Source organism: Rissa tridactyla, chromosome 2 (genome assembly GCF_028500815.1).
Source record: "Rissa tridactyla isolate bRisTri1 chromosome 2, bRisTri1.patW.cur.20221130, whole genome shotgun sequence".
Taxonomy (NCBI): Eukaryota; Metazoa; Chordata; class Aves; order Charadriiformes; family Laridae; genus Rissa; species Rissa tridactyla.
The window spans coordinates 12,659,458-12,684,546 of NC_071467.1; the positions used below are offsets into that span (position 1 = coordinate 12,659,458).

Genomic DNA, 25,089 nt, shown 5'->3' on the forward strand with positions numbered 1-25,089 from the left:
CTGAGGTCCACAAACCTAAAAGATGGGTGTTGCAGCCCTTTAGTGCTTCTCCAGCTCTCTTCCTCCATTCCAGCTCAACTTATTTAAAAGGGTTGGGGTAGTGTGAAGAAGATCTCCAGTCCATTTAATGGCATAAAATTCAAGTTGGAAAGAAATCATGCTTTACTGGTGCCCATGGCTTTTGAAAGGGAAATGAAACAATACGGACATACAAAATTATGGTAAGCAGCCAATGCACATGAACTTCTGACAAGGAATTAGACAACGTTTATTAATCTTGCTGCACATTACTAGTTTGCACGTTACCGTACGTTGAAGTTACAGGTCAGGGAAATTCCATTGATTTCAGAAGCTACACTGAGGCTTACCAAACCAACATCTAGCTCAAACTGCAGCTCTTCTGAAAGACACACCAAAGAGCTACATGGGAAATAGTTTCAGGAACCATAAAACCACTGAGTGTTTTCCTTTCTCTGAACTGGAATACTCTGAAGTTACCGTGCAGTGTGATATGCACTGATGGATTATTATTTAGTCAGCATTATCTGAGATCTACTTCCCTATTCTTCCTCAAATGCTTTTTGTGCTGGCACTCAATCCAAATGCGTTACTTGCAGTAGAGTTCTACTTGAAGTAGTATTTTCTTTGATCCCCTTTGACGTAGGAAGGGTGAAAAAAACCCTACTGTCCCTCCAGGAGTAAGACAAGCACTCAAGTAACAGAAAAAATGATAAATAAAACAAAGCTCTCAGTTTAAAGCTCTGCTGAGCTTTAGTTTCCTCCTTCGTCTTCAATATCTTAACTTCAAAATGAGAACATGTCAATTGAGAAACCGTAAAACTGAGATGTTCTCCCGTTTGACTTTCTTTGCTTTCTTCTCCTTGGACTGTTCTTCACGTGTTTTCCTGTGATCATTCTTGAAGTCTAAGCTGTAAGCTCATGGCAGAAGAATGGAATTCCTCCATCCTCTATTTTTTAAATTTGTCTGAATAGCATGCAAAAGGCATAATGGCAAATAAAATTGTACTGAGCTGGCAGAGGCAGTCCTTGCATTTTCACTGCTCAGATTTTTACAAGAAAAATAGTATGTATTATTACATCGTGAAAGAAGTGAATGAAAATTCTAGGTGAAATCTCTCATGTTTTATTACCAGAAAGCAAATTTTCCATACGGTATAATCCATGTATTCAAGTTTTCGGAATTTCAGATACAGGCAAGCTTTAGCACCTCTCTCTCTATGCGTCTTACTCATTTATAAAACATTTCTGATGAGTTCAAATATGGTCATAAGTTTACACGTCACACAAATGGATTACCATAGAGTCCAGAAATACAGGAACTGACTGAATTGAACTCAACGCCATTGAGGGAGAACATCTATATAAGCTAGGGTGCAGTGCTGGCACAAGAGCAAATGAGGAAAAAACTTGGTCACAGACTTGCTTTGCCTGAAAATTTCTCACCATCTGAGCAAGATTCTAAGTTTTTAATCAGTCTTCCAACAGAAGTAAAGGGGAAAAAATTAATGTATCTTAAGATGGCATTTTATTAGATAACGTGATTGACTGCAACATCAGGGGATCGGAATCAGCATCCAGAAGCTCCCTTCTTGACATATATGTTCTTACAAACAGTAAAAATGCCACGCTGGTAGCCATCACTGTGCTCACTTAAGAGAGAATTATCCCACGACAGTAACAATAAATTACCCAAATTATTATCCCTAAGTGTATAATAACAGCAATAAAAAATTATTTCTATGCAACACTCCATTTCCTTTCTATATTTTATGTACTTGGTGCTGATCTGAAAGCCAGGCTGATATAAAAGCAGGAATTATATCTTGCGAAGACTTTTGCAATGGAATAAAATTTAGATCTTTAAAAACTCATGTAGAGATCAGATGAGTGACACAGAAAGAGATAAAAAGAGTTTACCCCCAAGAATTCCCTCATTGGAAGGGCAAATATTTATAAGAAGAGAGACCTACATCTGATGCTTTTTCTGATTGAGACACCGCCCTCAGCTGAGGGCCTTTACCATTGGGCCAACGGATCGGTGTCTCTCAGTATTTCCTTCTGCAGTTACTTCCATTTTTGTATATAGTTAAATACACACTGAACAGAGAGAGCGGGAGACTGATTCCAGAGCTACAGGTCAATTACCTAGTAGGCCCAGAGTCAGTCAAGTTCTGATTTTAAGTCGATGAGACTGAAAGCCAGGTCTCCTGTACTCCAGGTTACTCACAATGGAGAAGGGCTGTTTGAGGGGGTGGGTTGATTCCTCTTTCATTTTAACTACGAATTCCACGTCAGAACTCTAAATGCCAAAGCACGAGACTTCTTATTTTGATCAATCACGTTAGAAAAGTAATCATTTCATCAAAGAAACCCTCACCAGATCCATTGGCAATCGATGTTCTTCATTAATCCACTAACAGAATTATTGCTAATGCAAGCTTCTCCCTGTTATCCTACCAACATAGCTAATTTTTTACCCAGAAAAACTGTCCCAAATTGCGAAACAGAAGTTCTGATGGCTTCATTCGTTCTAGAGTTGGTCCTTCTTTGCAAACTAGCAAGGACACTAACCTTCCAATAACTCTGTGAAATAGAGGGTTTGTATGTCAGACATAATCATCATCACTTTAACTCATTCCATTACATTCCCAGGGCCTGATCTCCTAATCCTTCAAAACTACAAGTGGGCTAGCTCACTCCTGAGCAAGCCAACTAGCTTCGTACAGAAAATACCCAGACAGGACACAGTCCCAAAAGGACAAAACCATGCCAAGTTTCTCTCTTAGGGCAGTCCTTTAACCCTACCCAAAAGTCAGATATCATTCACACAAATGCCTCTAAACATATTCATGTCACCCCTCGGGGACTGCAGTTTGCTCCCTCAGCATCATGCCATGAAAACATCACTCTGGCAGACTAAAACACAGTAATGTTATTATTTCCAGCTCTTTGAACTGAAAAAATCACAAAAAAATAATAACAATGTTTTTGTGCCAGCAGAGTGCCACAGGAGAAGCAGGGCAATGGAGTGTTTTGCAGTGCAGAGTGGACACGGAGGGAACCAGCCTGGAGCAGCATGGATACGTCCAGTCCACGTTCATTAGTCTCTCCTTGCACAGTCCACAAACACCATCTATACGCAGCTGAATTTCAGGAATAGGTGTAAGGTTCAGACCCACAAAGATTTCAGGCCCCTTACTCCCAGTGGTCTGATCTGAACCTAAATGACTTGATCTAACACAAGACTACTGTGAAAATGCAAAGAACTAAACCAAGACCTCATAAACTGCAAGTGACCTTCCTAAGTCCTAGATCATCTTTCATTTCTTTACTAGTCTGTCTGTAAGGGCTGTCTATAAGGAATTTTGCATAAATGAAAAGTGCATATCCCACACACATCACTGAACTGTCATAACAGCAATCCCACTTTCAGTTAGAATTTTCAACTTTTGTGCTGAAGTTGTTTTCCCATAATTAGTCAGTAAAGGGATTTTAAATTATTATTTTATATTAAAAATACAAAGAAAAATACACTGTTATTTTTCAGCTTATCCTCTGCCAACACATCGAAATATAAAGATGAAAACAGACCATAAAAGAGGTTAGGTACTACTGAAGAGAAACCCAGATCTGTAAATCAGTGATGTGACTCTGCACAAGTAACTTCAACTATTTACTCAAGTTTCACCTCTGTTATATGGTGAGGAATAAAATTAACTTGCCTACCTCAGTGCGATGTTGTGAGGATTAATTGGATGAAACTTGTCAAGCATTATACTACACAGTGTCGTGTTGCAGCTTGTTTTTTTATCCTACTAAAGCCAAATCAAAGACTTTATTCTTTCCTGGAATCTCCAGGACTGTTTTATGAATTTAATGAGAATTCTTTTCACAGTGTCATTTTTTTCTACCTCAAACTGCATCTAAAGTAACACTTTTTTACACTATTGTCTCTCAGCAAATGCATGGCTTAAAATACATGTATCAACAGAGCATAATGAACATTAAATATTAATTTTAAAAACTTCTATTCTGCAAGTATTTGCTTATTGATAATGACTATGAACCTCTCCTAGCAAAATGTTAAACCATGATACATACTTTCTCCTTTCAAAACCTCTGAGGCCTGAGACTTTTTTTCTTCAAAGGAGAAGGCGAGGATGAGCTTTACAACCGCAGCGCTGCTGCCTTCCAAACTACATTACAATGACTGGTTTCCTGTGACAAAAAGTTGCCTAAACTACTATTGCATCTCAAAATTATTTGTTCCCTATCAAAAAAAAAACACCTTTCTTACATTTGCCAAATTCACTCCTTAAATAGTTTGGCATAACCAGCAATATTTTCATTCACTCGAATCTTAGCACTTTCTACAAAATGACTACCAAAGCACACATCTGTTGAGTGTTCGTACAGACCACGGTTATCAAGGATTCCAAAGTGCATGTTATCAGCTGCTATAAAAGGGCTATGAAACCTGTCATCCTTTGTGCACCAAATGTGAAACTAAATAACCTTCAGCAAATACAGCAGTGGCGGCTCGGGTCACAGGAGTGGAGATTATACCTTCTGATTAGCTCTCTTCACAGAGTATTAGAAACTTAAACTGATACGTAGAGATTAAAGACAGCTCTTTCTTTCATTTTGCGAAGCCCAAATTCTCATACTCTGTGCCAGAAGATGCCTTTGATATATATACACTGGCAGGAAATAAAAAGACTTGGTAATACAACTTTAAACAGAAGGTGGGATTTTAAATTTACAGAAGATACAAAATGCAAAGTTCCAATTCCTGCAGTAATCATGACTTAGTTCCTATGGGCTCGGTCCTACAAGGTTCTGTACTGTGGTTACGCTCCAATAAGGAAGTGAAACATGCCAGCAATCTCACTCATTTCAAAGGATCTACTCATGCAATTTAATTTAAGCAACCTGCTTAAGCATTTCACTTAATCAAAAGGACATCACTAAGCACTGTGCAGGTCCAGGACCCTTATGCGTAAGGAGTGTTAGGTCATAGGGTTAAGGGTTAAGGTCATAAAAAATTCTTCTTACAAACCACACATGCAATTATTTAGAACTTTCTAATATTATCAGATTTAGTGAGTATCCTTCCAAGTGCTCAACTATTTGGAAAAGATAATGTAGTCATTTTGGGGTATAAGAAATGGTTAAGAAAAAAATAAAAAAAAATAACACTTCTACTGCTTACATTCTAAGCAGGTTTGAGGAGAAAAAGGAAAATGTTTGCCATTAAAAGTAAGAAGTGGGAATTTAGGAATGTAAGATAGTTCTGAAAACAGACTTCAGAAAAATCACTTGCTGTTCACATAAAACCTGTCTGACAGTGTTTTGACACATATCATCAGAGGTGGAGATTTCGCATCATTTTGCACAAATCCAGCAAAAGTAGCTGCATAATAAGGACTCACAGATTGAGGGAAAATGCCTGCAAACTGTCTGAAAGATGAGCAGAACAGAAACTGCTCTGAGGCACGGTATCATCCTTACTGCCACAGAGATGCACTTTCTCAGTCTCATTTCTGCACCTTAGCTGCTGCTGAAGTTCAAAGCTAAGAAGGTCTCCTTCCTGCAGAACTGCCTAGAGAAGACGACAATCTGAAGGTGATTTTCTCCTTTCTCTCCTTTCGTCTTTCTCCTCCCTGTGTATTAGAACTACCTACCACACTGCATGTCACCTGTCAGGTGGCAAGTGAACAACCATGCAGCTCCCTTCCATCACCGTGGCAGCAAGTATCAAGAGAGAAAAGGTATTAGCTTTCTTAATTTTCTGTTAAAATACGGTTATGATTAACTGCTTCACACTCCACACCGTACCTAAATACTTTGTGTCAAGAAAGTTTTTCTCCTTCAAATCCTAGCTAATTTCTAAGTAGGAAGACAATGTGAGAATATAACATCTTCTTGTTCAGCTATTCTAGAATACAAATGTCAAATGTCAACTCTGCATAAAAGAGATGTAATGATTAATGGTAACTCATCGTGGAAGGCAAATCATTTTAGCATCTACTCCATCTGCTCCTTTGAGATAGAAAAGGCTGGGACGAAAGAAAACTCCAGGAAAGCTCCTCTGCGAAAACTTGGCTGGAGTTTTGGTATTTCGTCTGATTTAGCAATAAAACCAAATCCCAGGAAAGAGCTAAAAATTGGACCGTACTGTAGATATGTGCTTGAAACAGGCCAGGAGTTACACACTCAGTTGTGCCCAAACCGGCAAGACTAATAGTTGAAAACAAAATATTAACCAGGTAGCTGATTGATCAAGTTATTGATATATGTAACTCACATCAAGTAGGTGTCCCAAAATTTGCAGACACGTTATAATATGCTCTATTACGGGACCCGTATTGTAGGATTCATGCTTTTGAAATCAGAATTCACACAGGAGAAGCTAAAGAATACACAGATGACTTGAGCATGGCTGCTGAATATTTAACAGGGTGACCTTAATGTTCTCCTTATAAAAGAAAAATAAACCAACATGTACACCCAGTGTCATAGCATGTAAATCACCAGTTTTTTGAAACTAGTAGATGTCTTCTACAGATTTCATGAATCTTCAGTTCTGCTGGTATTGCAACCCAGCAATTCCTGCCTCTGAGCCCACTCTTTCCCTACAGTAACACTACTTTCTACATAGCATATGTGGTATTTCAGATAATGTCACTGCTCAATTATAGATCTCAGCACAGAGATTTACTACATGGAGCCCAACGATGAGAAGAGGCCTTTTTGTACAAGACGGAGTACGTGTGTCAGTTTAGCCTCTCACAAAGATGTTAAGACCAGAGGCCCTGATTCTGTACAAATGTGGGTATCTGCCATTTTTAAGCTTGTGAATAAATTTGTGATATTCAATTATGCAGGTGTGCTTAAAGGCTAGCTGTGAGTGAGAAAACCACACAAAAGGAGAGAGGGAGGGTAAGGGTAATGGCAAGAAGATCGCATAACTACAATAAATAGAGAAACTGGAGCGTCTTACTGGTTACAGGTCACTGTGTCATATAGAAGCGAATTTACATACGGGAATATGAACAGACTCCACTGATCTTCAGTCACCCACTATTACTCAAGAATTTCTGTGAGTCTTCCTGGTAAAAGAGCCTTTTGAAGAGGAAAGTAAAGGAGGAAAGGGACTTTATGGTGGATCAACAGATTATTTAGGCAGAAGAGACCGCACTAATGCAAGTTTAAGGCAGCAGAACTGTGCTTGCTTTGAAAGATTTAACTTTGAATTTCCCACCTCTTTCCTATCTGAAGACCGGAGGTGGCATTTAGTTCCCCATTCCAAAAGAAGGTGAGCTGAACCAGACCATTTATTTGAATACACGATCATTACATTGCATCCAAGACTGTGAAAGCCAATGATTTTCCCTTCAACCTTTTAAATTGCATTAAATGCTGCAATAGGAGCAAATGTGATGGATTTACCTCATCAAAAACATCATGAATTCTACAAAACCCAAGCTGACCCAGCTGATCAATAGTCCATGTACTGAACGCAGCAGGCCATCCAACATCATCATGCGTTTTGTTTTGGGCACAGTCTGACCTCTATGCACAAGCAGAACAAAATTCCAAGTGGCTAATAAGACAAATCTGGATTTCTTAGAAGCAGAATTAAGTCCTTATATTTTTTAATTATTTATTTTTCTTGAAGAATAACTCTTCTTGTGTTTATTTAATTTGGGTTTTTTTCAACCGGTGTGCCAGTTAGAACTCAGCCCCGCAGCCTGAGCCGAATGTATTACTAGGGCATACACCCCTTCCTCAGGCAATTACAGGGTGGAAAGTAAATCCCAAGTCAGTTATCAAGATTTTATCTTCTCAGTTACAAACACCTGGAAATTAGGAATTACAACATAATGGTGGGGCAGTAACAATTTTATGGTTATGTAGGGAGTAAAAATTACACTGTTTTGTGGTCTGCAACTTGGTATTTTCATTCTTAGAGTAGTGCCAAGTGCCTATTAAACTCAGAGATCAGTGCTAATACTCAAATCCAAAATCTTAAAAACCATAAAGATGGGAAACAAATATATTAAGCCCTCAAGCTCTAATACTAGGGAGCCTTGAGATATCAGATCTAAAATTCACCTTGTCAAGCATGTCCTCACACTTCATAAATCTCTATAGGGAAGTAATCCAAAGTCCAGTGAAGTCAGCGGCAAAATTCTTTCCGCTAGTTTCAGCGGGTTTTGGATAGGGCTCCAAAACAACAGAACTCAAGGAGAGCTACAGAAGAGCATCCAGAATATCATTTTCAAGTGGTATAAATCATTAATCTATGACTCCTGAAGTTCCTGAGATACCAGTTCATGTTGAAATCAAAATGCAGGGTAGGAGGGAATAGGTACAGGGGTCAAGGGACAGCAAGCAGAATAATATTATTTCAAAACATAATCATGATTGGGGAAGAGCAACACAAATAGTGTTAGAGCCCATGAACTTTCCCGGCAACAGTAATCACAGTGATATTTTAATAGGTGCAGGGCAATAAAAGCATACAATTTTGTTGTGTTGCATAAAAAGTAGAACTGTTCGCTCTCCAACTTTTCTGGCAATTCAAGCACAAATTACTTAAAATTTTAACACTTGATAAATCATGTGAATTAAGAAAAAAGGATTTTAATAAGTTGAAAAGTTACATTGTGCGTGCATAGAAGCTGTAAACCTGAGAACACACACAGTAAGCATTTTCCAACAATATAGTTCTACGATTAAAGCAAAGGTCTTCTTAGAGTTGCAACACATCCTAAGTTGTGAAACAGGAGCAATTTGTTTAAGTGACAAATGAAAACAGCTTACCTAATCCTTTCAGAAGATCCTATCAATTAAGAAAAAAATTGAAAAAGTCTTCAAATGAAAAAGCCCACCTTACAAAAAAAGGATGTGAAGCAAGACTTTCATTATATTTGTATTCAAACACAGCAGGAACTGTGTGAGCCTAAATAAAACTACCATGGTAATTACACTGCCTTTTTTTCTACACAGATATCAGTTTAAATAAGGTTTTAAATACAAACACTCACCTCAGTTTAAGCCATAATTGGCCGTTCTATATTTTAGGGCGGTTAGTCACATCTTACCATTTAGCATGCAAAAAATCTATTTTTTTAAAAATAAGACTTACATTGTTTTCTCATCTCTTTAACTTGATCCTTAAAATATATATATTTTTCATTCTTTTGCAAATCTGAGTCCGTGTTCTTGCTCTCCAGTGCAGTAAATTTTTCATTTACTAAATATTTTAGATCTGGTATATTTTCTGGTTTTTCTCGTTTTATCTGTAAGGAATAAGAAATAGAATGCTATTTATTATGACACGTATTTTAATACAAAGCAAAAGACGTCAAGCAAAAATTCGTAAGTATAATCTCAGTTTCTTTTGACTCCAATTGGGTTTCCTGCTCTGAAACCATAACCTCCAGGTTATTACTTACTTCAGCAAAAGCAACTATAAAATCTGGGGTTTCAGTGTCATTTAACTCAGTTGCTGTATACAGGGTGCTTCTCACACTAACAACAGGAAAAACTGAACCTCTGCAGTCAAATTCACTTCGTGAGTGGTAAAGGTCAACATGTTAACAGCAACCAGCATAACACTGAACGTGAATGAAACCAAAGAATACGACTCTCTCCAAAAAGTGAGATGACTGAAAACCAGAAATAACTCCTAAAAGAGTTTTCTAAAAACCTCCACTCTCTCATCATTTTTGAATCAGCTTTACAGAAGTTTATCATCTGCATGGATGATCAGTGTGATAACACCAGCAAAAGCCGTACAGATAGCTAACATAAAAGGAAACCACCTCAATTTATTTGTGCTGTGTGAACAAGAAGCATTATGCCGTATAGACCGGCAAAAACACAGTTTCTTGAAAAGCATTTGCTTACAGTAATTGCATCTAGAAAGATCTGAAGAATAAATGACTGTAAATAAACAGGAAGTTATCACATAAGCAAAATTAAGATACTCCAAGAATGCAAAAAGCCAAAAAGCACTTTGGGAACCCCCCAAAACCCAATAATTAGAATTTTCCCTTCTGTTCCTCAAGCAAACGTTACATTCTAGGGAACTGTACCTTTGACAGGTCTTCATAAGAACTAGCCTACAGGTGGTGGGGACTAGGCTATGCAATGATGATCAGCAGCAGCACAGACTCCGAAAGAAGGTGGACCTCTGTCAAATCCTTAATGCTAAGTATTTTCTGAACCAGACAAAGGCTATTTCTATCCTAAACATACGGCAAAACACGCCAAAAAAGGAGGTAAGCACCATTTCTGCCACTCTTCCTCTGCCGCGCAGATTAAATTCTGCCCCTCACCAGACCGCCCTACTATTCATTGTGAAAGACAGAAAAAGGGCCTACTGAGAAAAAAATGGTCAACTTCATCAAATCACTCACAGGTTTCAGAGTTTACAGAGACCTTGGAAATCCTACAGAACATATTTCATTTCAGGAGCCAAAGAAACAATAAATGTTCATGTAAAAATGGACTTTGCAGATATACAGAATGCTACATAACCAAGAAAGCTTTACTTTCCTTTTAATCAAAGCAAAGCAATCCATAGAACTATTACTCCTTCCAAGAGTAAAGCCAGTTTGGCACTTTGACACGAGGCAGGTGTGAGTTGTGGCAAGAAGAAAACACTGTGCACTGCCAGGCGATAGCATGCAGTCTTCAAAGGCACCCGGAGAGAAAAGATCACCTACCACAACACCAAAGTGCGAGTGGGAAAGCCTCAGGAATACCTTGGTACCCAAGGCGCACAGTGACTATGAAAGACCAACAGCACGTCATCGGAGACGCTCAGGCTGCTGCACGAAGCCAAGCAGCACCACACAGTCCTCATCCTATGGAATTTGACAAATGGAGCTGTCCTGGTTTGAGGTAAAACAGAACCAACTTTCTGTTCAGTAATTTTTATTTCTTAGCTAGGCCTCTTCTAACTCTCTGAAATTAACAGCGTGTTGTGTCTAAAACGGTTCGTTCAGAGCGATAAGACAGTTTGTGCCAAGGAACAGTACGCAGAAAGGCTCTTGCTTATACTTATTGCTGTAACAACCAAGGTCAGCTAATTTCATTATTTGCCCCATTGGAGGGTCGGAAGCGGAAAAGCACAGAGGGGTCCCACCTGCGGGGAGGAGCGGACAGGACAGGTGACCCAAAATTGACCAGCAGGGGTATTCCATCCCATCTGCCCCATGCTCAGTATAAAAGCTGAGGGATCAAAGGCTTAGATCTCTTTCTTCAGTGGCCAATGTCCGAGGAGGACCCTGTCTGTTCATCCGCCTTTGATCCCGCTCCATGTGTTCCTGACTCCAGCTGTGGAATCCAGTTCCCATGCGTCGCTGAGTCCAGTCTGGGACTTCCCCAGTGCCTGCCGGTGACGTCATCCTGGGAGCTTAATCCGGTTTTGTATATACTGTATCTATTTCATTATTTTCCTTTTTATTTTATTATTAATATTTTATTAAAGTAGTTTAGTTTCTTCTAAACTCGTAAATCTCTTTATCTCTCCTCCTCCTCTCCGTGCACGAGAGGCTGGGGGGGAGCATCTGTCGCCGGCCATTGGCCCATTTGGCCAAAACCACGACAGGAACAAAGGAAAACAGAACACCCTCTGCCTGGGGGAATTGGGGCAATCGTACACGCTCAAATGATTTGCCTGCGTCAGTATGACAGCAAACTGCTGCGAAAGAATGCCTATCACAGTCAAAACCAACACTGGAGAAGAAACTTGGCCATTAGGCGTATGCAAGCATAAGAAAGTGGCTACTAAACCAAAATACATTTAAAATCCAACACATTATAAAATAATGATTTGATTTGGACAACACGTAGTGCAAACATACTCCTTTCTGCAACAACTCCAGCAGGCTGTTTGTACAGACATTCTCTCTTTAACATAAAAAGAACGTACAAACACAGGCCCACACTCACAAGCATAGCCCAAATAACAGCCCCTCATCTAAGACCACAAATGAGAGCACTATGGCCAGACACGACATAGAAGATCCAGCTGTGTATACTAAAAAAAACCAAGTGCTTCAAAGTTGCTGATACTCACACAAAGAGTAAATTATGTGGACATTCATTCCAGACATCCATATGTAGCAAAGACAATGTCAATAATCTTTTCCTCTCCGCAGGGACTATGTTACACATTGATATAGTTACATCAGGCTCTTTTTATTTTTTTCTTAAGTCATGGAAGATTTGAGTACAGAAATTCAGCAACGTAGCATCTTCAACCATACCCTCAGAGTGAGAGGTGAAGAGAAGGGCACAGCCAATGTTAGTTCTAACAGTGGTTCTCTCAACTCCAACTTCCAAAATTAAAGGACTCGACCCATTTGAGCAGGAACTGTAACTTATACTGTTACGTTAGCAAAAAGGACGGATATTTGAGAAGCTGCATTATATGCACACGAATAAGCTTTGCCCCTGTCACTGTGGAGCTACAAAAATTTGCATGTAGACATCCGTATTAACCTCTAGAGAACAATTATACAAACCCCTCCCTTGTGTATGTAACTATAATCACACAGCCTGCTGCCATATAGCTAACAAAGTAAGAGCTAAAGGCAACATGAACAATTCCGCCAGTTATCAAGAAGAAAAAAAAGTCTTTCACACCAGCTATTTTCCCAACAGCAACACATTAAGTTACGCAGATAGTGCAGCAATGCAGTACATATGACATAGGCAGACAACCATCTCGTATAGAAACTTAAGGAGTCAGATGAGAGAGATACTCAAAGAATGCTCTTTCCTGTAGTTTAACTTCTTTCACGTTTACAATTTAAATTCAGTTTCTGTTCACCTCCAGATGATTGCTTTCATTAAAATGATTAGTAGAGACACCATTCCTGACCACACTCAATACTGTACCATTACGTATGCTATTACTGAAATGCCAGGTAGACCTTCTGGAAGGTCAACGCGTCACAGGTGAATAAGGCATGGCCACCCACTGTAATAACAAGTAAATACATTTGCTGTTCACAAGTAATTTCTCTTTGGTGCTGCATATCCTATTCCATGAAGAGGGTTGAGAATGATCTAACCCAACAACATAAACGATAACAAATGAAAGAAAATGTGACATCAGTCCTAATTCCTCACAGTGGGACAGAATTGCAACATCTGACACACTGCATCAGCACAACACCCTTACAGGTACATTACAGTTTTCGTTAGTTCTCACCACCCACTCCTACTCTGCAGATTCATGATGGATGTAGCGAAGATGAGATCAGCGCAACAAAACGTACAAGGACAATACAAACATAGGATACGGCTAAGGGACAGGGCAAATTAACCAATATTCAGGGCAGCAAGTTGGGGTCACACTTCTCTTTAGTCTCAGCAGCATGTCAGATAAATGCTTCCTAGCAAACCTGAGGCCATTGGCATGTTCAATCCGTCCGTAAGAGTTACTTCACATGGCAACAATGAAAGACATGTTATGCAAACAACTGTTGGTTTAGTAGCACTGTCAGCCAAAACCAGCATGCGAAGTAACACCTTGCAGTCATTAGTCAATCCATTGAGAGTTACATTGATTTTGAAATGGGGTGGAGGCATACACACCCTACAAAGCATCCTGGAAATGACATATAACTATGAACTGGGAGTGTTCAGGACATATGGTGAAAAGAAGTATCAGTCACAACAGCTTGTTTACAGCAATAGAAAAAGCAAAAGCATCTGCTGTGACAGTCCCGTAGCAGCAAAGAACCACATGGGCATTTACATGGGAGGTCAGCAATGAGAAGCAGAACAAACATGTCATACGTGATAATTAATGGTACTCCATACATGATCTACCAGCAGTGCTGATAGGAAAACACATTTAGAAACACTAAAAAAATTACTGTTTAGAAAAACATACCCGTGGTTTACCTATCAAAAGATATATTTGCTCATGGCAACACACCACACCACCGGGTCACAGCTGGTATGTGCAAAGAGATTTGATGGGCAACGCTTATGAAATGAGCCAGGTCATGGCAGTCTTTGACTTCTGCCAATATCTATCTGTAAGGATGAGCCTTCCTTTTGTAGATTCTTTCACTGGTACTGTGTGTATTCCATGCATAAACTGTTAGTTAGACTTTGCCTCCAGAAATCAGGTTTTTTGAAAGACCAGCTTGCACGGCCTAAGATAACTGTAAACTCAGGGTATTCTAAGGGGCAGTCTGGGGAATTTTTATTTCATCAATTAGCATAACCACCGGATCGGAAATAAATTATTTTGTTACAGACCAGTCCCAGAACCAGTAAGGTCAAAGGTACCATTAACTAAAATCGGACCAACTTGTGGTATTAGTCTACACACAGTAAAGGATCAGTGTCTAAAGAGGCACTAGTTAGCATAATTATGCATGTAGCATTGCAGCATTTAGTAATTTGTCCTTCCCAGCATTATGTCCCAAAACACTTCACAAACATTAAAGAATTTAGCCTCAAATGCCCATTGTGACATATGTACCATCAACTGTATTTTACAAATGGGGAGACTGTGGCATGAAGAGATGAATAACTTGGCCTAAGGTTGCACAAGGAGGCTGTGGCAGAACCAAGAATAAATAAATCCCAGTTCCAAGAATAAATAAATCCCAGTTCTGCGCTTTGAGCACAAAGCAATCCTTCTACCTTCTCCTTTAGCTGAGAGAAAGTTCAAATTAACATGTGCATTTGGTTCACTTTCTACAAAGAGGCCCGAAACAGCTTGTGGCTGCTCAGCAAACTCTGTGATAAAAAAGCGTCATTCTGCGTACCACAAAAATGCTGCACTGGACTTTGCATTGCAGTGGTTCAGCACATGACACTCCTCAGTTATATTTTAGCCTTTTCTTTCTTCTCTCTCTAGCACAGAAGTCCTTGAGCTGTGTGTTTTTAATCCTGCTGCTGTTCCTAGGTACCCTTTCCCAAGGCTACTGTTTATGTCCCTTGGTTTTGGGAAGTTTGCCAGCGCAGTCCCATAGCAGCTTGCTTTCTCAGAAATTTCTTGCCGCACCTGAACCATGTTGAGGTTTCCTCAAACCAGTGATGTAATCTGCAAAGGAACTATCTTTCCAAAGAATTCCGAATTCTCACCTTAATCTTTCAAGCCACACGCTATTTGTTTCCTGTAATTTAATCCCTACAAAATAAGGACTTTTAAAGTTTAATTTATGGATGTTATTGACACTCTGTATTTGTGAGGCAAAGAAACATTCCTGCTTGCTAATGACCTTTTTAATGACCACATCAGCTGACATGGTAGAATTTCTTCATTTTCCAGATTCTCTGTTGTTTCATTTATGAAAGGGAGGGTGATTAGTCACACAGTGTTAAGAAGCTCAGAGGTATACAGTTACCTAGATATCTACATCCTTTTGGGACAACCCGAAAAAGGACATGCTGACGTCTAGCTAACTCTAAACGCATAGTAATTTATATTGTATTTACACTGCCGCCATGTGCCTGTGCACATGCTAACGGAACGCTGATAGCAGCTGCATCTTTTGAAGAAAAACTTAGTATCTTAAAGCTCCTGTTGGGACAGAATTTCTTATCTCTGTGAATTCGATATTGTAAAGAAACTCAGTGAAGATCTTTCAGACAGATAACTTCAGGTACTTCAGGACTTGGGGTGATTAGTCTGAGACATCCTACAAAGACACAATTTTCAGAACCTGGGTATCTCACACTTTTTGAATTGACGTCACTTTAAAACGTCTGACCCAGACATGGACATATCTAAAACTATTTATTTCAGAGAACAAATGCCAAGAATTGGCTGGCAACAGCAATAAGTATGGACATTGTCAAAACAGCCTCTCTGAGCATCTCCATCAGATAAAAATAACTATTCTTCCTTTATTTACATCTGCTATGCAACAAAGTCAACAAAAAATGCATGTCACGTTTCTTTCTTGTTTAACGATTCCTACATCCTATTATTTCATACTTACCTCACTAAATAATTTACTTTTACAAATATGCAGCCTTTCAACACGCACATTTATTTTACCTCAGGGTTAAGTCAAAGTTTGCTGTGATTATTTATTATAACCATTTTTTTTTTTCTCTGAGAGGGAAAATAACATGGGAGCTAAGTAAATTTGTGGGTTGAGTCACCCATACACTTTGTGAATCATGTGAGAACCAACTCGAAGTGAGTCACCACTGTAACTGGATCAGGCTGCAAAATTTCAGCTCAACCTAAACAGTCATTTATTATTCTTCAATGGCTGGATTGAAACCCTTAGCAAATATCGGATCATTTGTTGATGCACAAATAAAACGCAGCTTTATTGGAAACCTCTGCCAGGGCAGTCAAAAAGGATATCATCATTCAGCAGCAGGAGCTCTGCGCTGCTGCAGTCATGATTGCCTGAGGGCCCACATCTGATCCGGGAGATTCAACACCTCTACACATTGTGGCTGCAGGGCTGGGACTCCGGTTGAGCAATACCTTTGCAGACAATTGTGAAATGCCAAGAGAGGCATATTTATGAGGGCTGACCCATACTTATGACACATACTGCCTATTCAACCCGGCCAGCACAACAGAAAATGACTGTCAGCACATTTCAAATATCCCCAAACTCTGCCAGAGTAACAGTCTGAAGGTGAGGTAGGGTTGCCATGGTTCAAAAGCAGCATATCAATACGGTGGTTGTAGCTAAGGTGTCCCCCATAATTAAATCGTTAATACCTTCCACCGTTTCTTTTCCCTACTTTGAATGCAGCTGGAGATGTTTAACCTCTATAAAGAAACTAAGCACGCTGCTTCCATGAATACTGGGGTATATCTGAACTAACTCCTCGCAAGTTGTGGCACATAAGATTCATTTTGGGAAGGCTCGAAGTGGACTTTGGCCCACGCTGTTTGCTTTCTTTCTCCTCTTTAGAAAGGAACCATATGTACAGAGTGGGATTAAAGTAAACGAGCACCAGGTGAAGAAACAAAATTGTCCGGGCCCAAAAGCGAAGTTCACAGCCTGAAAAGCATTTCTTGGGGTTCCCATCTGCGAGACATTTCACCTCAGGTAAAATGCTTTATCTGCACATGGTTTCAAAAAAAACCTGCTCTTTGTATTTTCCCCAGTTACCCACTATGGTAGAGACAAGACTTTGAACATCTTTGTGTTTCTCCCCAAGACCCCCTGCGCACTGCTGTGCAAAGGGGTAAAAAGAAGCAACGAAAGGGGATCTTATTGCAATACCAGTATTGAGATCGCTTGCTACCAATACTGTAAAAATGGCTCATAAAGACAGCAATAAATGTGAGCATTAAAGCTGAGGTTTTCCCAAGGTACCAAAGTGAGGAAAGTTAATGAATATTTAGCACCTCAGTCCCTTCAGCATTTCTGAAAGCCCAACTTTGCCGTGAGGATTCATCTGAATTTTCTTAACGATCTCAACCAAACACAAGTCTGTCTTCATCTTGTTTCTCTGTAGGTTTTCAATATATGAAGTATGAATATGACAAAGCAAAAATTTCCGCAGTATTTAGGAGACATTTATGAAAACACCTAAAAAATATGGTTCAAGACACAGGAGGAGCAAGTACATAAATTTACTAATTCCTTCTTCTCTATCTACTTTAAAGTTCTGCCACAGTTATAGTTTATATGCAAGCTAATTTTGGTGCACTACAGATACACAGCATCTCGTTCTCTGTAGTTTTGCCTGTGCACAGATTGAAGCCTGTAACAGCAAAAATAACTATTCTTATAAAAATGTTGCTTTGTTTTAACAGCATGTTAGAAACTGTGAGGCAGATGGTTCATCTGTTTTAGCAAGGTTGATTCAGCAAATGCATCAGGCTGTTGAACCAGTTTACCAAGCTGCTGATTAATTCACATATTTAGAAAATACATTAACATGGATATTAGAGCAATTTTTTTTGGTCTTTAATATCCCACTCAAACTGATGGGAATTTAGACATTGATTTCAGTGGGAGCAGAAGAAGGCCTTAAGGTGATTTCAGATTAACAGCCTGTTTACTCTTGTATGGCTCTGCTTGGTTAACAGAGATTACTAAAACTCATGTTTTCCATAGTGTAGAAATAAAGGGCTAAATCCTAAACCAAGTACAATTCAGTGTTATCTCCACCAGCTCCTACAAAACACTGTTGATTTATGCCAGCTGTGAAGCTGATCCCTGTTTAAATACAAAGTGTGACTTATCCTTTGGAGAACTGCTTACAGCATGTATTGTTAAAATCAGCTGATTTTCTAGAGGGATGTTTTCCATATTCCTTGGCTATACCTCCAGTGAAAGTCAAGTAGACTTTTTCAATTTTTACTCCTCTCATTTTTTTTTCATTCATCTGATGAAATTCTCGTCCCCGAAAAGTTCTTCGGCACTGACAGCGTTTCTTCTTCATACTCTCCAAAACAGCAATATGTGAGTCATGTTGGCATTCTTCATTAAGACTAAATGTAACCTTTAAACTTTTGGGAAACAGCAATAAGATTTCTAAGTACAAACTCATGCTTTATTTGAATTGATGTTACTTGAAAAACATATATCCTGGCTGACACTTACAGTCTAGACTCACCGAATTAATATATTTGTATTAACATAGGGATCAAGATGGCAATAGTTCCATCAGGGTCAGCTCCACCTTTAACATAGAACACTGAATTCAGTGATGGTACAGAGTTGCACTACCCAGAAAAAAACAAAGAGTGCAACCGCACTATGCACCCCAAATTTCCTCGTAAACCAGGAGGACCCACCTTACACTGCAGTGGGTGCAAAACACCTCACCTGTATGACAGCCCCAGTCCGTGCCCTGCGGCAGAACTGCCTTTTACTTTGCACTTTGCTGCAAATGCCTTAGAGCCAAGTCTCTCCCTTGAGCCTTTCCACATATCACATTCTTCAATCACTATTAGTGACGTTGTCTTATCCAGCTTCCTATTGAGACAGCCCTCAATAGAGTTATTAGCCACTAAATCCCAGGTCTTACTTCCATTCTTATCCTTCTTGAGTTACCAGTTGTGGTTGGCAGCTTGCACCTCTTCCCTTGTCTTGGCAAACACTATTTGCTTTCCTAGTACTCGCACAAGTGATTCCTTCCTGTTAGGCTGCACAGGACACTGGAATGCTAACATACCCTTTTTGCTCTATGGGTGTCCCAGGATATCTCAATTCCCCAGTTACACAGGCTCCCTCCAAGCACCGTATCATCCGACACAGAAGGATATTTTCAACTGCAATTCTTTTCCTCCTCTTTTCTTATACATCCGATCTTTGTTATTAACGCAGTTTCAGCAAAGCCTCAGAAATAGAGCTGTATCAGAAAATTAGCCTTTAAAGGGCCTTTTTTCCTAGTATGCTAAATTAAGCTGCTTACATATTCCTCTATAGTCCCCAGTTTTTGCAAAGACAACACGTGCTGTGTAACAGCCTGGATTAATCTTGTCTACGTTACCACCGTACACATCCTTCCCACCAACTAAAATCCTTGGAATCTACCCACAGCTTTCCTGTTATCTATCAGAGCATCGAAAGATCAGTAGATAACTGATGATGCCAGTCCCTGACACTACCTGTTTGATTTTCAAAGCAAGTGCATTCACACTTTCTCCCTCCTGGTCCTCCTGCTGTGGAAAAGCTCTTCATAGACACTTGGGAATAAATCTTTAAATCCTTCTTCAAAATCCTTCTTAAAAAACATCTTCCTTCATTGTGACACTCACAAACCCCTTCACAACTGACTGCTTCTGTGCTGTGACAGCTGTGTGTCCTGCACAACTGAGCCCAAGTTCCTGATTCCAGAGCATCCATTTCTATGCAGAGCCTCGCAAAACTGCGTCCTGAGAAATCTGACAAAACCTGAACAGCTTTTTTATTATAGGTCATTACATGGACTTCCACATCTTAGCTCAAAACCAACTGGCTTCTTACTCTCCACATTAAAGGAAACCTGAAAAATTGTAAACAATATATAATAAGCTGCAATTAAATATAGCAATATATTAATAATAATATTAGCAATAGTAATATCTAACTGTAAGGTAGATACTGGATGCAAACTGATAGCTGACTGTAGAATAGAAAACACATAAGAAGAGTTTTTAAAAATTCAGAGACATTTGTTTTACAACTCTTGCAATTTATATGCCTTTTTAAAAATCTAAACGTAAATTATCAATCCAGGTTTAAAATTATGACTAAAAATGAAATCATGCTCCAACTCTCCAGCCAGTATAGATTCCTCCATTATAAACAAGCCCTGGATTTTTACATGCTGTTCAAACTAATTAAAATCCAACTTCGATTTAAAACAGTTTTTAAATAGGTCATAGTTAAAATAATAATTTCTGTAAATGAGACTGGTGTGTGACAGCAGTATTAACTTACTCATGTCTGCAAAATGTGACAGCAGCGTGAGAAGAAAGAGGGTAAAAATAAGAGTTCACAACTGCTGCTATAAGGCTGAAGGAGACAGTTCTACCTGAGAGAATGTCTGCACGGCAACAGGAAGAAAAGGAGCACAAACCAGAAGAATTCCTAAACAGGGGTACTCCTCACATATACTGATGAAATACTGTTTGTAAAAGCAAAATAAACTAAAAAGCCTAGACTCAAATTTAAATACACTTTCCTTAACATTGCCTTGGCTGACAAGAAAAGGTTATGGAGCAGAAATCTTGTCTCAATAAGAACTTACTCACACAGGAAGTCGAACTAGTACGAGTTTGGCTGTTAATACTGAAAAAACTCAGTACTTCTTTGATTATCAAAACCGTTTCCATCATGCTGGCTGACAAGCCCAGAAACATAATGTTGTCCATGACTAGAAACCGTCACTTACCGGAAGAATTAAAACCGTAAAAAAGAAGTCATTGTCCTCTAAACTTATCACTCTATGCATGCATGTATTTCCTTTCTGTTATTTTCAAACTCAACAGATACATTTTTTCTTGTTACTCAGTTTCTGCAATGCTATCAAATTTGTCTCCCCAAGTTCTTTCAGGCTGCCAGCATAAACCCTGTCCCAGCCAACTCTCTTGATCACACCTCCCCTGCCATTCGAACTTCTCCCTACATCTTCCTGAATTCATAGCCCCAGCTCTTATATTTAGTATTGGTTTTGAACTTGTCCTTCCTCTTTCTCATGTCACTTTGCTTTCCCTTTTTTAGCTCCTTCTGGAGCTCATCTCATCACCATTCATGACAATTCTCCAGTACCGCGCTTCCCTTCTTATAACTCTATCAAACTCGCTTTTCCTTCATTTCTCTGACTCACTCACTGTATATCACATGCTAAACTGATTCCTCTCTTATTACTAGCCCTAATTATGGGATGCCTCCACTATTCGTTTTATATATTACATTCTCACCAAACACCAGCTCCTGAGTCACTGGCAAAGGATTTAGGGAACAGACGGAGCGAGTGACTGCCTCCCCTCCATGCATGGGTCTTCAGTCTCACAGGAAGGGCAGGTTTCACTGACCTCTTCGCGGGGTATTGCAGTATCTGCTCCCCCAACTGCATCCACCGGTACCTTGGAATGTTTTGTCCGGACAGTGCTACTGCTGCGCACTTTCCTCAACTGCCGGTGACCTCCTTAAGTCACTTCACTACAAAGTGAAAATACACCATCCAAAGTGGAACAGTATAACTCACCATAAGTAACTAAACCTTATAATTGCATCTCACACTTCAACGGAGATCTTCTCTATGAGTACACTTAACAGCAAAATATTTAATTTTGACTTGATACTACTCTGTAGTTATTTACAATCGGATGAAACTTCACCCCCTTCTCAGCCGATCAGTTGCTATTTTGGGCAGTTCCTGCAGATTAACTTGACATTTCGAACTATTATCAGTCCCCATCACGATTGCTCCCCTTTGTTTTTGCCTTCTGCCATGCAATATACAGTCACATGATAACAATTTCTTGCTTCATAGGTCTCTCTTCTCCACCAACCTCACCAGCACATTCTCTCGTCCAAGGAACTTTAGTTTTGACAGTAGACACAGCTCATCTCTACGAAATATAGGACAGTTGTCATCTGCTCTTGTTTCTCAAGTTCACGACAGACTCCTGTGATGAGCAGTGAGGAATCTCATCTTGTTATATAAAATACTACATGCTAAAGAACCCCAGAACAGGACAAACAACTCCCTGAGGAAGTTATGGATTGCAATCAGTAAGCAGATGGATCATTAACTGGTCAACCGTTCCATTGTTTGAATGACAGAGAGAATGAGACATGCCTACTGCAAAGCTGGGTAACAAAACTGAAAAAAAGGGAACACCCAACTCACTGGCAGAAGAAAAAAACCTCTTTTGCAGAGTCACTAACTCGAAATGGAATAATTAAAATTCCCACTTCAGAAGCGACCGCTTTGAAGTGGAACTGCAGATCTCTATTTGCATATTGGGAACGCTTGTGTCGATTTCCATGCTCCATCTGGGCAAGAGATTGCAGATGAGGATGACAAGGCTCTGAATTAGGACAAATCAGATGGATGCGGACTCGTGAAATCCTGTAGAGATAATTATGAGTCTCTCAAGATGATGTAATTAGTATATTAGCATGGTTTCCTCCTTTAGCAGTAAATACGTTTTAACAATATGTAACGTCTTCATGTCTGCTATTTAATGTCAGCCCTGCTAAAAGTCGTTCCTGCCTTTCTGTTTGGTCTGTTGGCACCATAGTAAATCCTTACTTCGTGGCAGACAACTAGATGCACAAAAAGCCTAAATTGTAGCAAAGATGCAAATTGCAGCACTTTAGATTTAGAGATGCTGCTACCTAATGCCATTCCCTCCCAAAATTAGACAGTTAAACTTTTTATAAAATGGATGGAGAAAGCTAAGTGTCAGAGCTCGCAAAAGCCACCTATCTAAGCAAAGACAGACTAAGTGACAGGGAGTCCTATTCCTCTAATGGCCGTGGGTGCCTCCACCACAAACCCTTTCCTTGAGTTAGTTGCTTAAGCCAGGCAAATCCTTCCTCATAAACACTGATGAGAGAAATCCACATACTATCAGATTTAATATCTCAGTGGTTAAAAGAGTCATCAGTAAGGTGAGTGACCCGTTTTCAAATCTCTGCTCATCCCATATTAGTTGTCCTAGCCCATAGGCTATTGGGTATTCAGGGGTAAGACATCTCCATCTCTCCTGTTTGAAGTTGTTCCACTTTGTATAACTAATTAAAAGATAATTGGAGCAAGTACTTGAACCTGACTCTCCCACATCCCAGGTTATTGCCTAACCCTTCAGCTGTGGATTCAGCCTCTCATTTTGTTTCTGCAAGGTTCTTAAATCATGTAGGCACTTTTGAAAATCCTATTCTCTGTATTTCACATACAATTATTCACAGAGCAGAAAGTGACATTCATTTCAGAATTAACCCTACAAATACCTCCGACTCTTCTCATATATAGTGAAACCTAGGCGTTTTGTTTCTTTGTTTGTTGGGGGGTGTCTTGTTCAAACCCTTTGCCACAATACCACCCGTTTGTGCAAGTACAAAACCAATTTTTTCTGTGGTTCTTAGTTTTGATTCCTTGCTTGGAGAAGGCAACAAGAAGCCTCAAACAGTATTCACAGATAGCAGAATAAAGGGATATTGGTCTTTCACAATGACTGATCACCATTCTTTGAATTCTAAAAATATGGTATGGTCTTCAGAAAGCACATGATGCGATGAACAGCTCTCTGCCCTCGAGAGCTCGCAAAGTAAATGATGGACCTGGCACACAAGCAAAGACGCAATAAAAACCACAAATCGGGAGAAACACAGATTACAAATCCAGGATAATGAAGCACAAGTGAAAGCTTGTAAGGTATTTCAAAATAAGGACAGCCTGGTATAACAGGCATTTGTTCAAGGACTATAAGGGCATCATGAGCTGATAAAAGAAAGATAACAGACTAGGGAAGAAGTAGTTCAAGAAGTAGTACACATGACAAAGTAATTCAAGGAAGGCTGTTCAACTGGTCTACACAAGCAATAAATGTTTGCAATAAATGTTTATATTTATTTTACAGTTATACCAGTATAAAACTTGCAGATCCTTCTATTTCATTTCAGCTGACATGTCCTATATGAGAATTTTACAAAATAAACCAAAACCAAATAAAACTCCACCAAAAAAAACACAAGAAAAGCAAAAAAAAACCCCAAAACAACTCATCCCAGAGCAAGAATGCAGGGAACACTGATACAGTTATTTTAGTTCTGTCGCTGGCAAAACCTTGCCCATAAACAAAGCTTTTGTTTCAAAATGTGAAGTAACTACAGTCTGAGAAGAGATAAAGGAAAATTTTAGAAATCTCGGGTGAACAGTGGCTTAGGAAAAATTAAGAGTTCAACAACAATGTTGTGAAATATTAAATGCAACAACATTACACAGCAAGCAGGGGAAGATCTCATTCAAAAACCCAAAATTTTGGCTGTGCAAAACCACACTGGCTCATTTATGGTTTCCAGAAATGCTTTTGTGATACAGCATTCTGTTAGCCTTCAGTTTACAGGAGTTCTTCCCCATAGTAGAGGCTCATGGTGACATAATACAGGCACAAACGAACCCCCAGAACAAAAGGTTAAAGTTTTCCACAATATTTAATTTCTGTAGAGATTTAAACATTTAAATATGTCATTACAAAGCAAAATGACTCAGTATAGATGTAATTCAGATGTACCAAAATGCATTAGTCATTCAATAAAACAGGCACCGAGGATTTACTAAAAATACTTTACAGAAAAAAAATAACAACATCTATTTACTTTACTGAGTGGTTGTTGTGGAAAACATGTAAAACCAAATCTTGCATAAATCACCTTAATTTGCCTACCCTGAAACTAGGACTGCTAGTCCTAGTCCTAAAGCAGCATGGCTAACTTGCGTCCAGTTTCCGAGCCTTGTTTTGAACAGCAGTGCAAGCGGAAGCGATGTGTGATGGGATCACAAGGCAAGCACAGAGGGCAGGGAACGAACTAACGAAGCGGCAGTGTGAGGAGCGCCCTGCCAGGTGGGAGTCTCACCAGGGACAGAGTTAAC

General features: G+C 39.4%; 1 protein-coding gene across 3 annotated transcripts in view; it reads right to left on the minus strand.

The window, feature by feature from the left end:
• The window catches only part of NSMCE2 (NSE2 (MMS21) homolog, SMC5-SMC6 complex SUMO ligase), a 132,737-nt gene that overhangs the window by 61,059 nt on the left and 46,589 nt on the right, over positions 1–25,089 (minus strand). For all 3 annotated transcript variants that reach the window (XM_054193384.1, XM_054193383.1, XM_054193385.1), the window contains one exon: positions 9,176–9,329. In XM_054193384.1, coding sequence (XP_054049359.1) covers positions 9,176–9,329 — 154 coding nt within the window. The remainder of the gene's footprint in view (positions 1–9,175; positions 9,330–25,089) is intronic.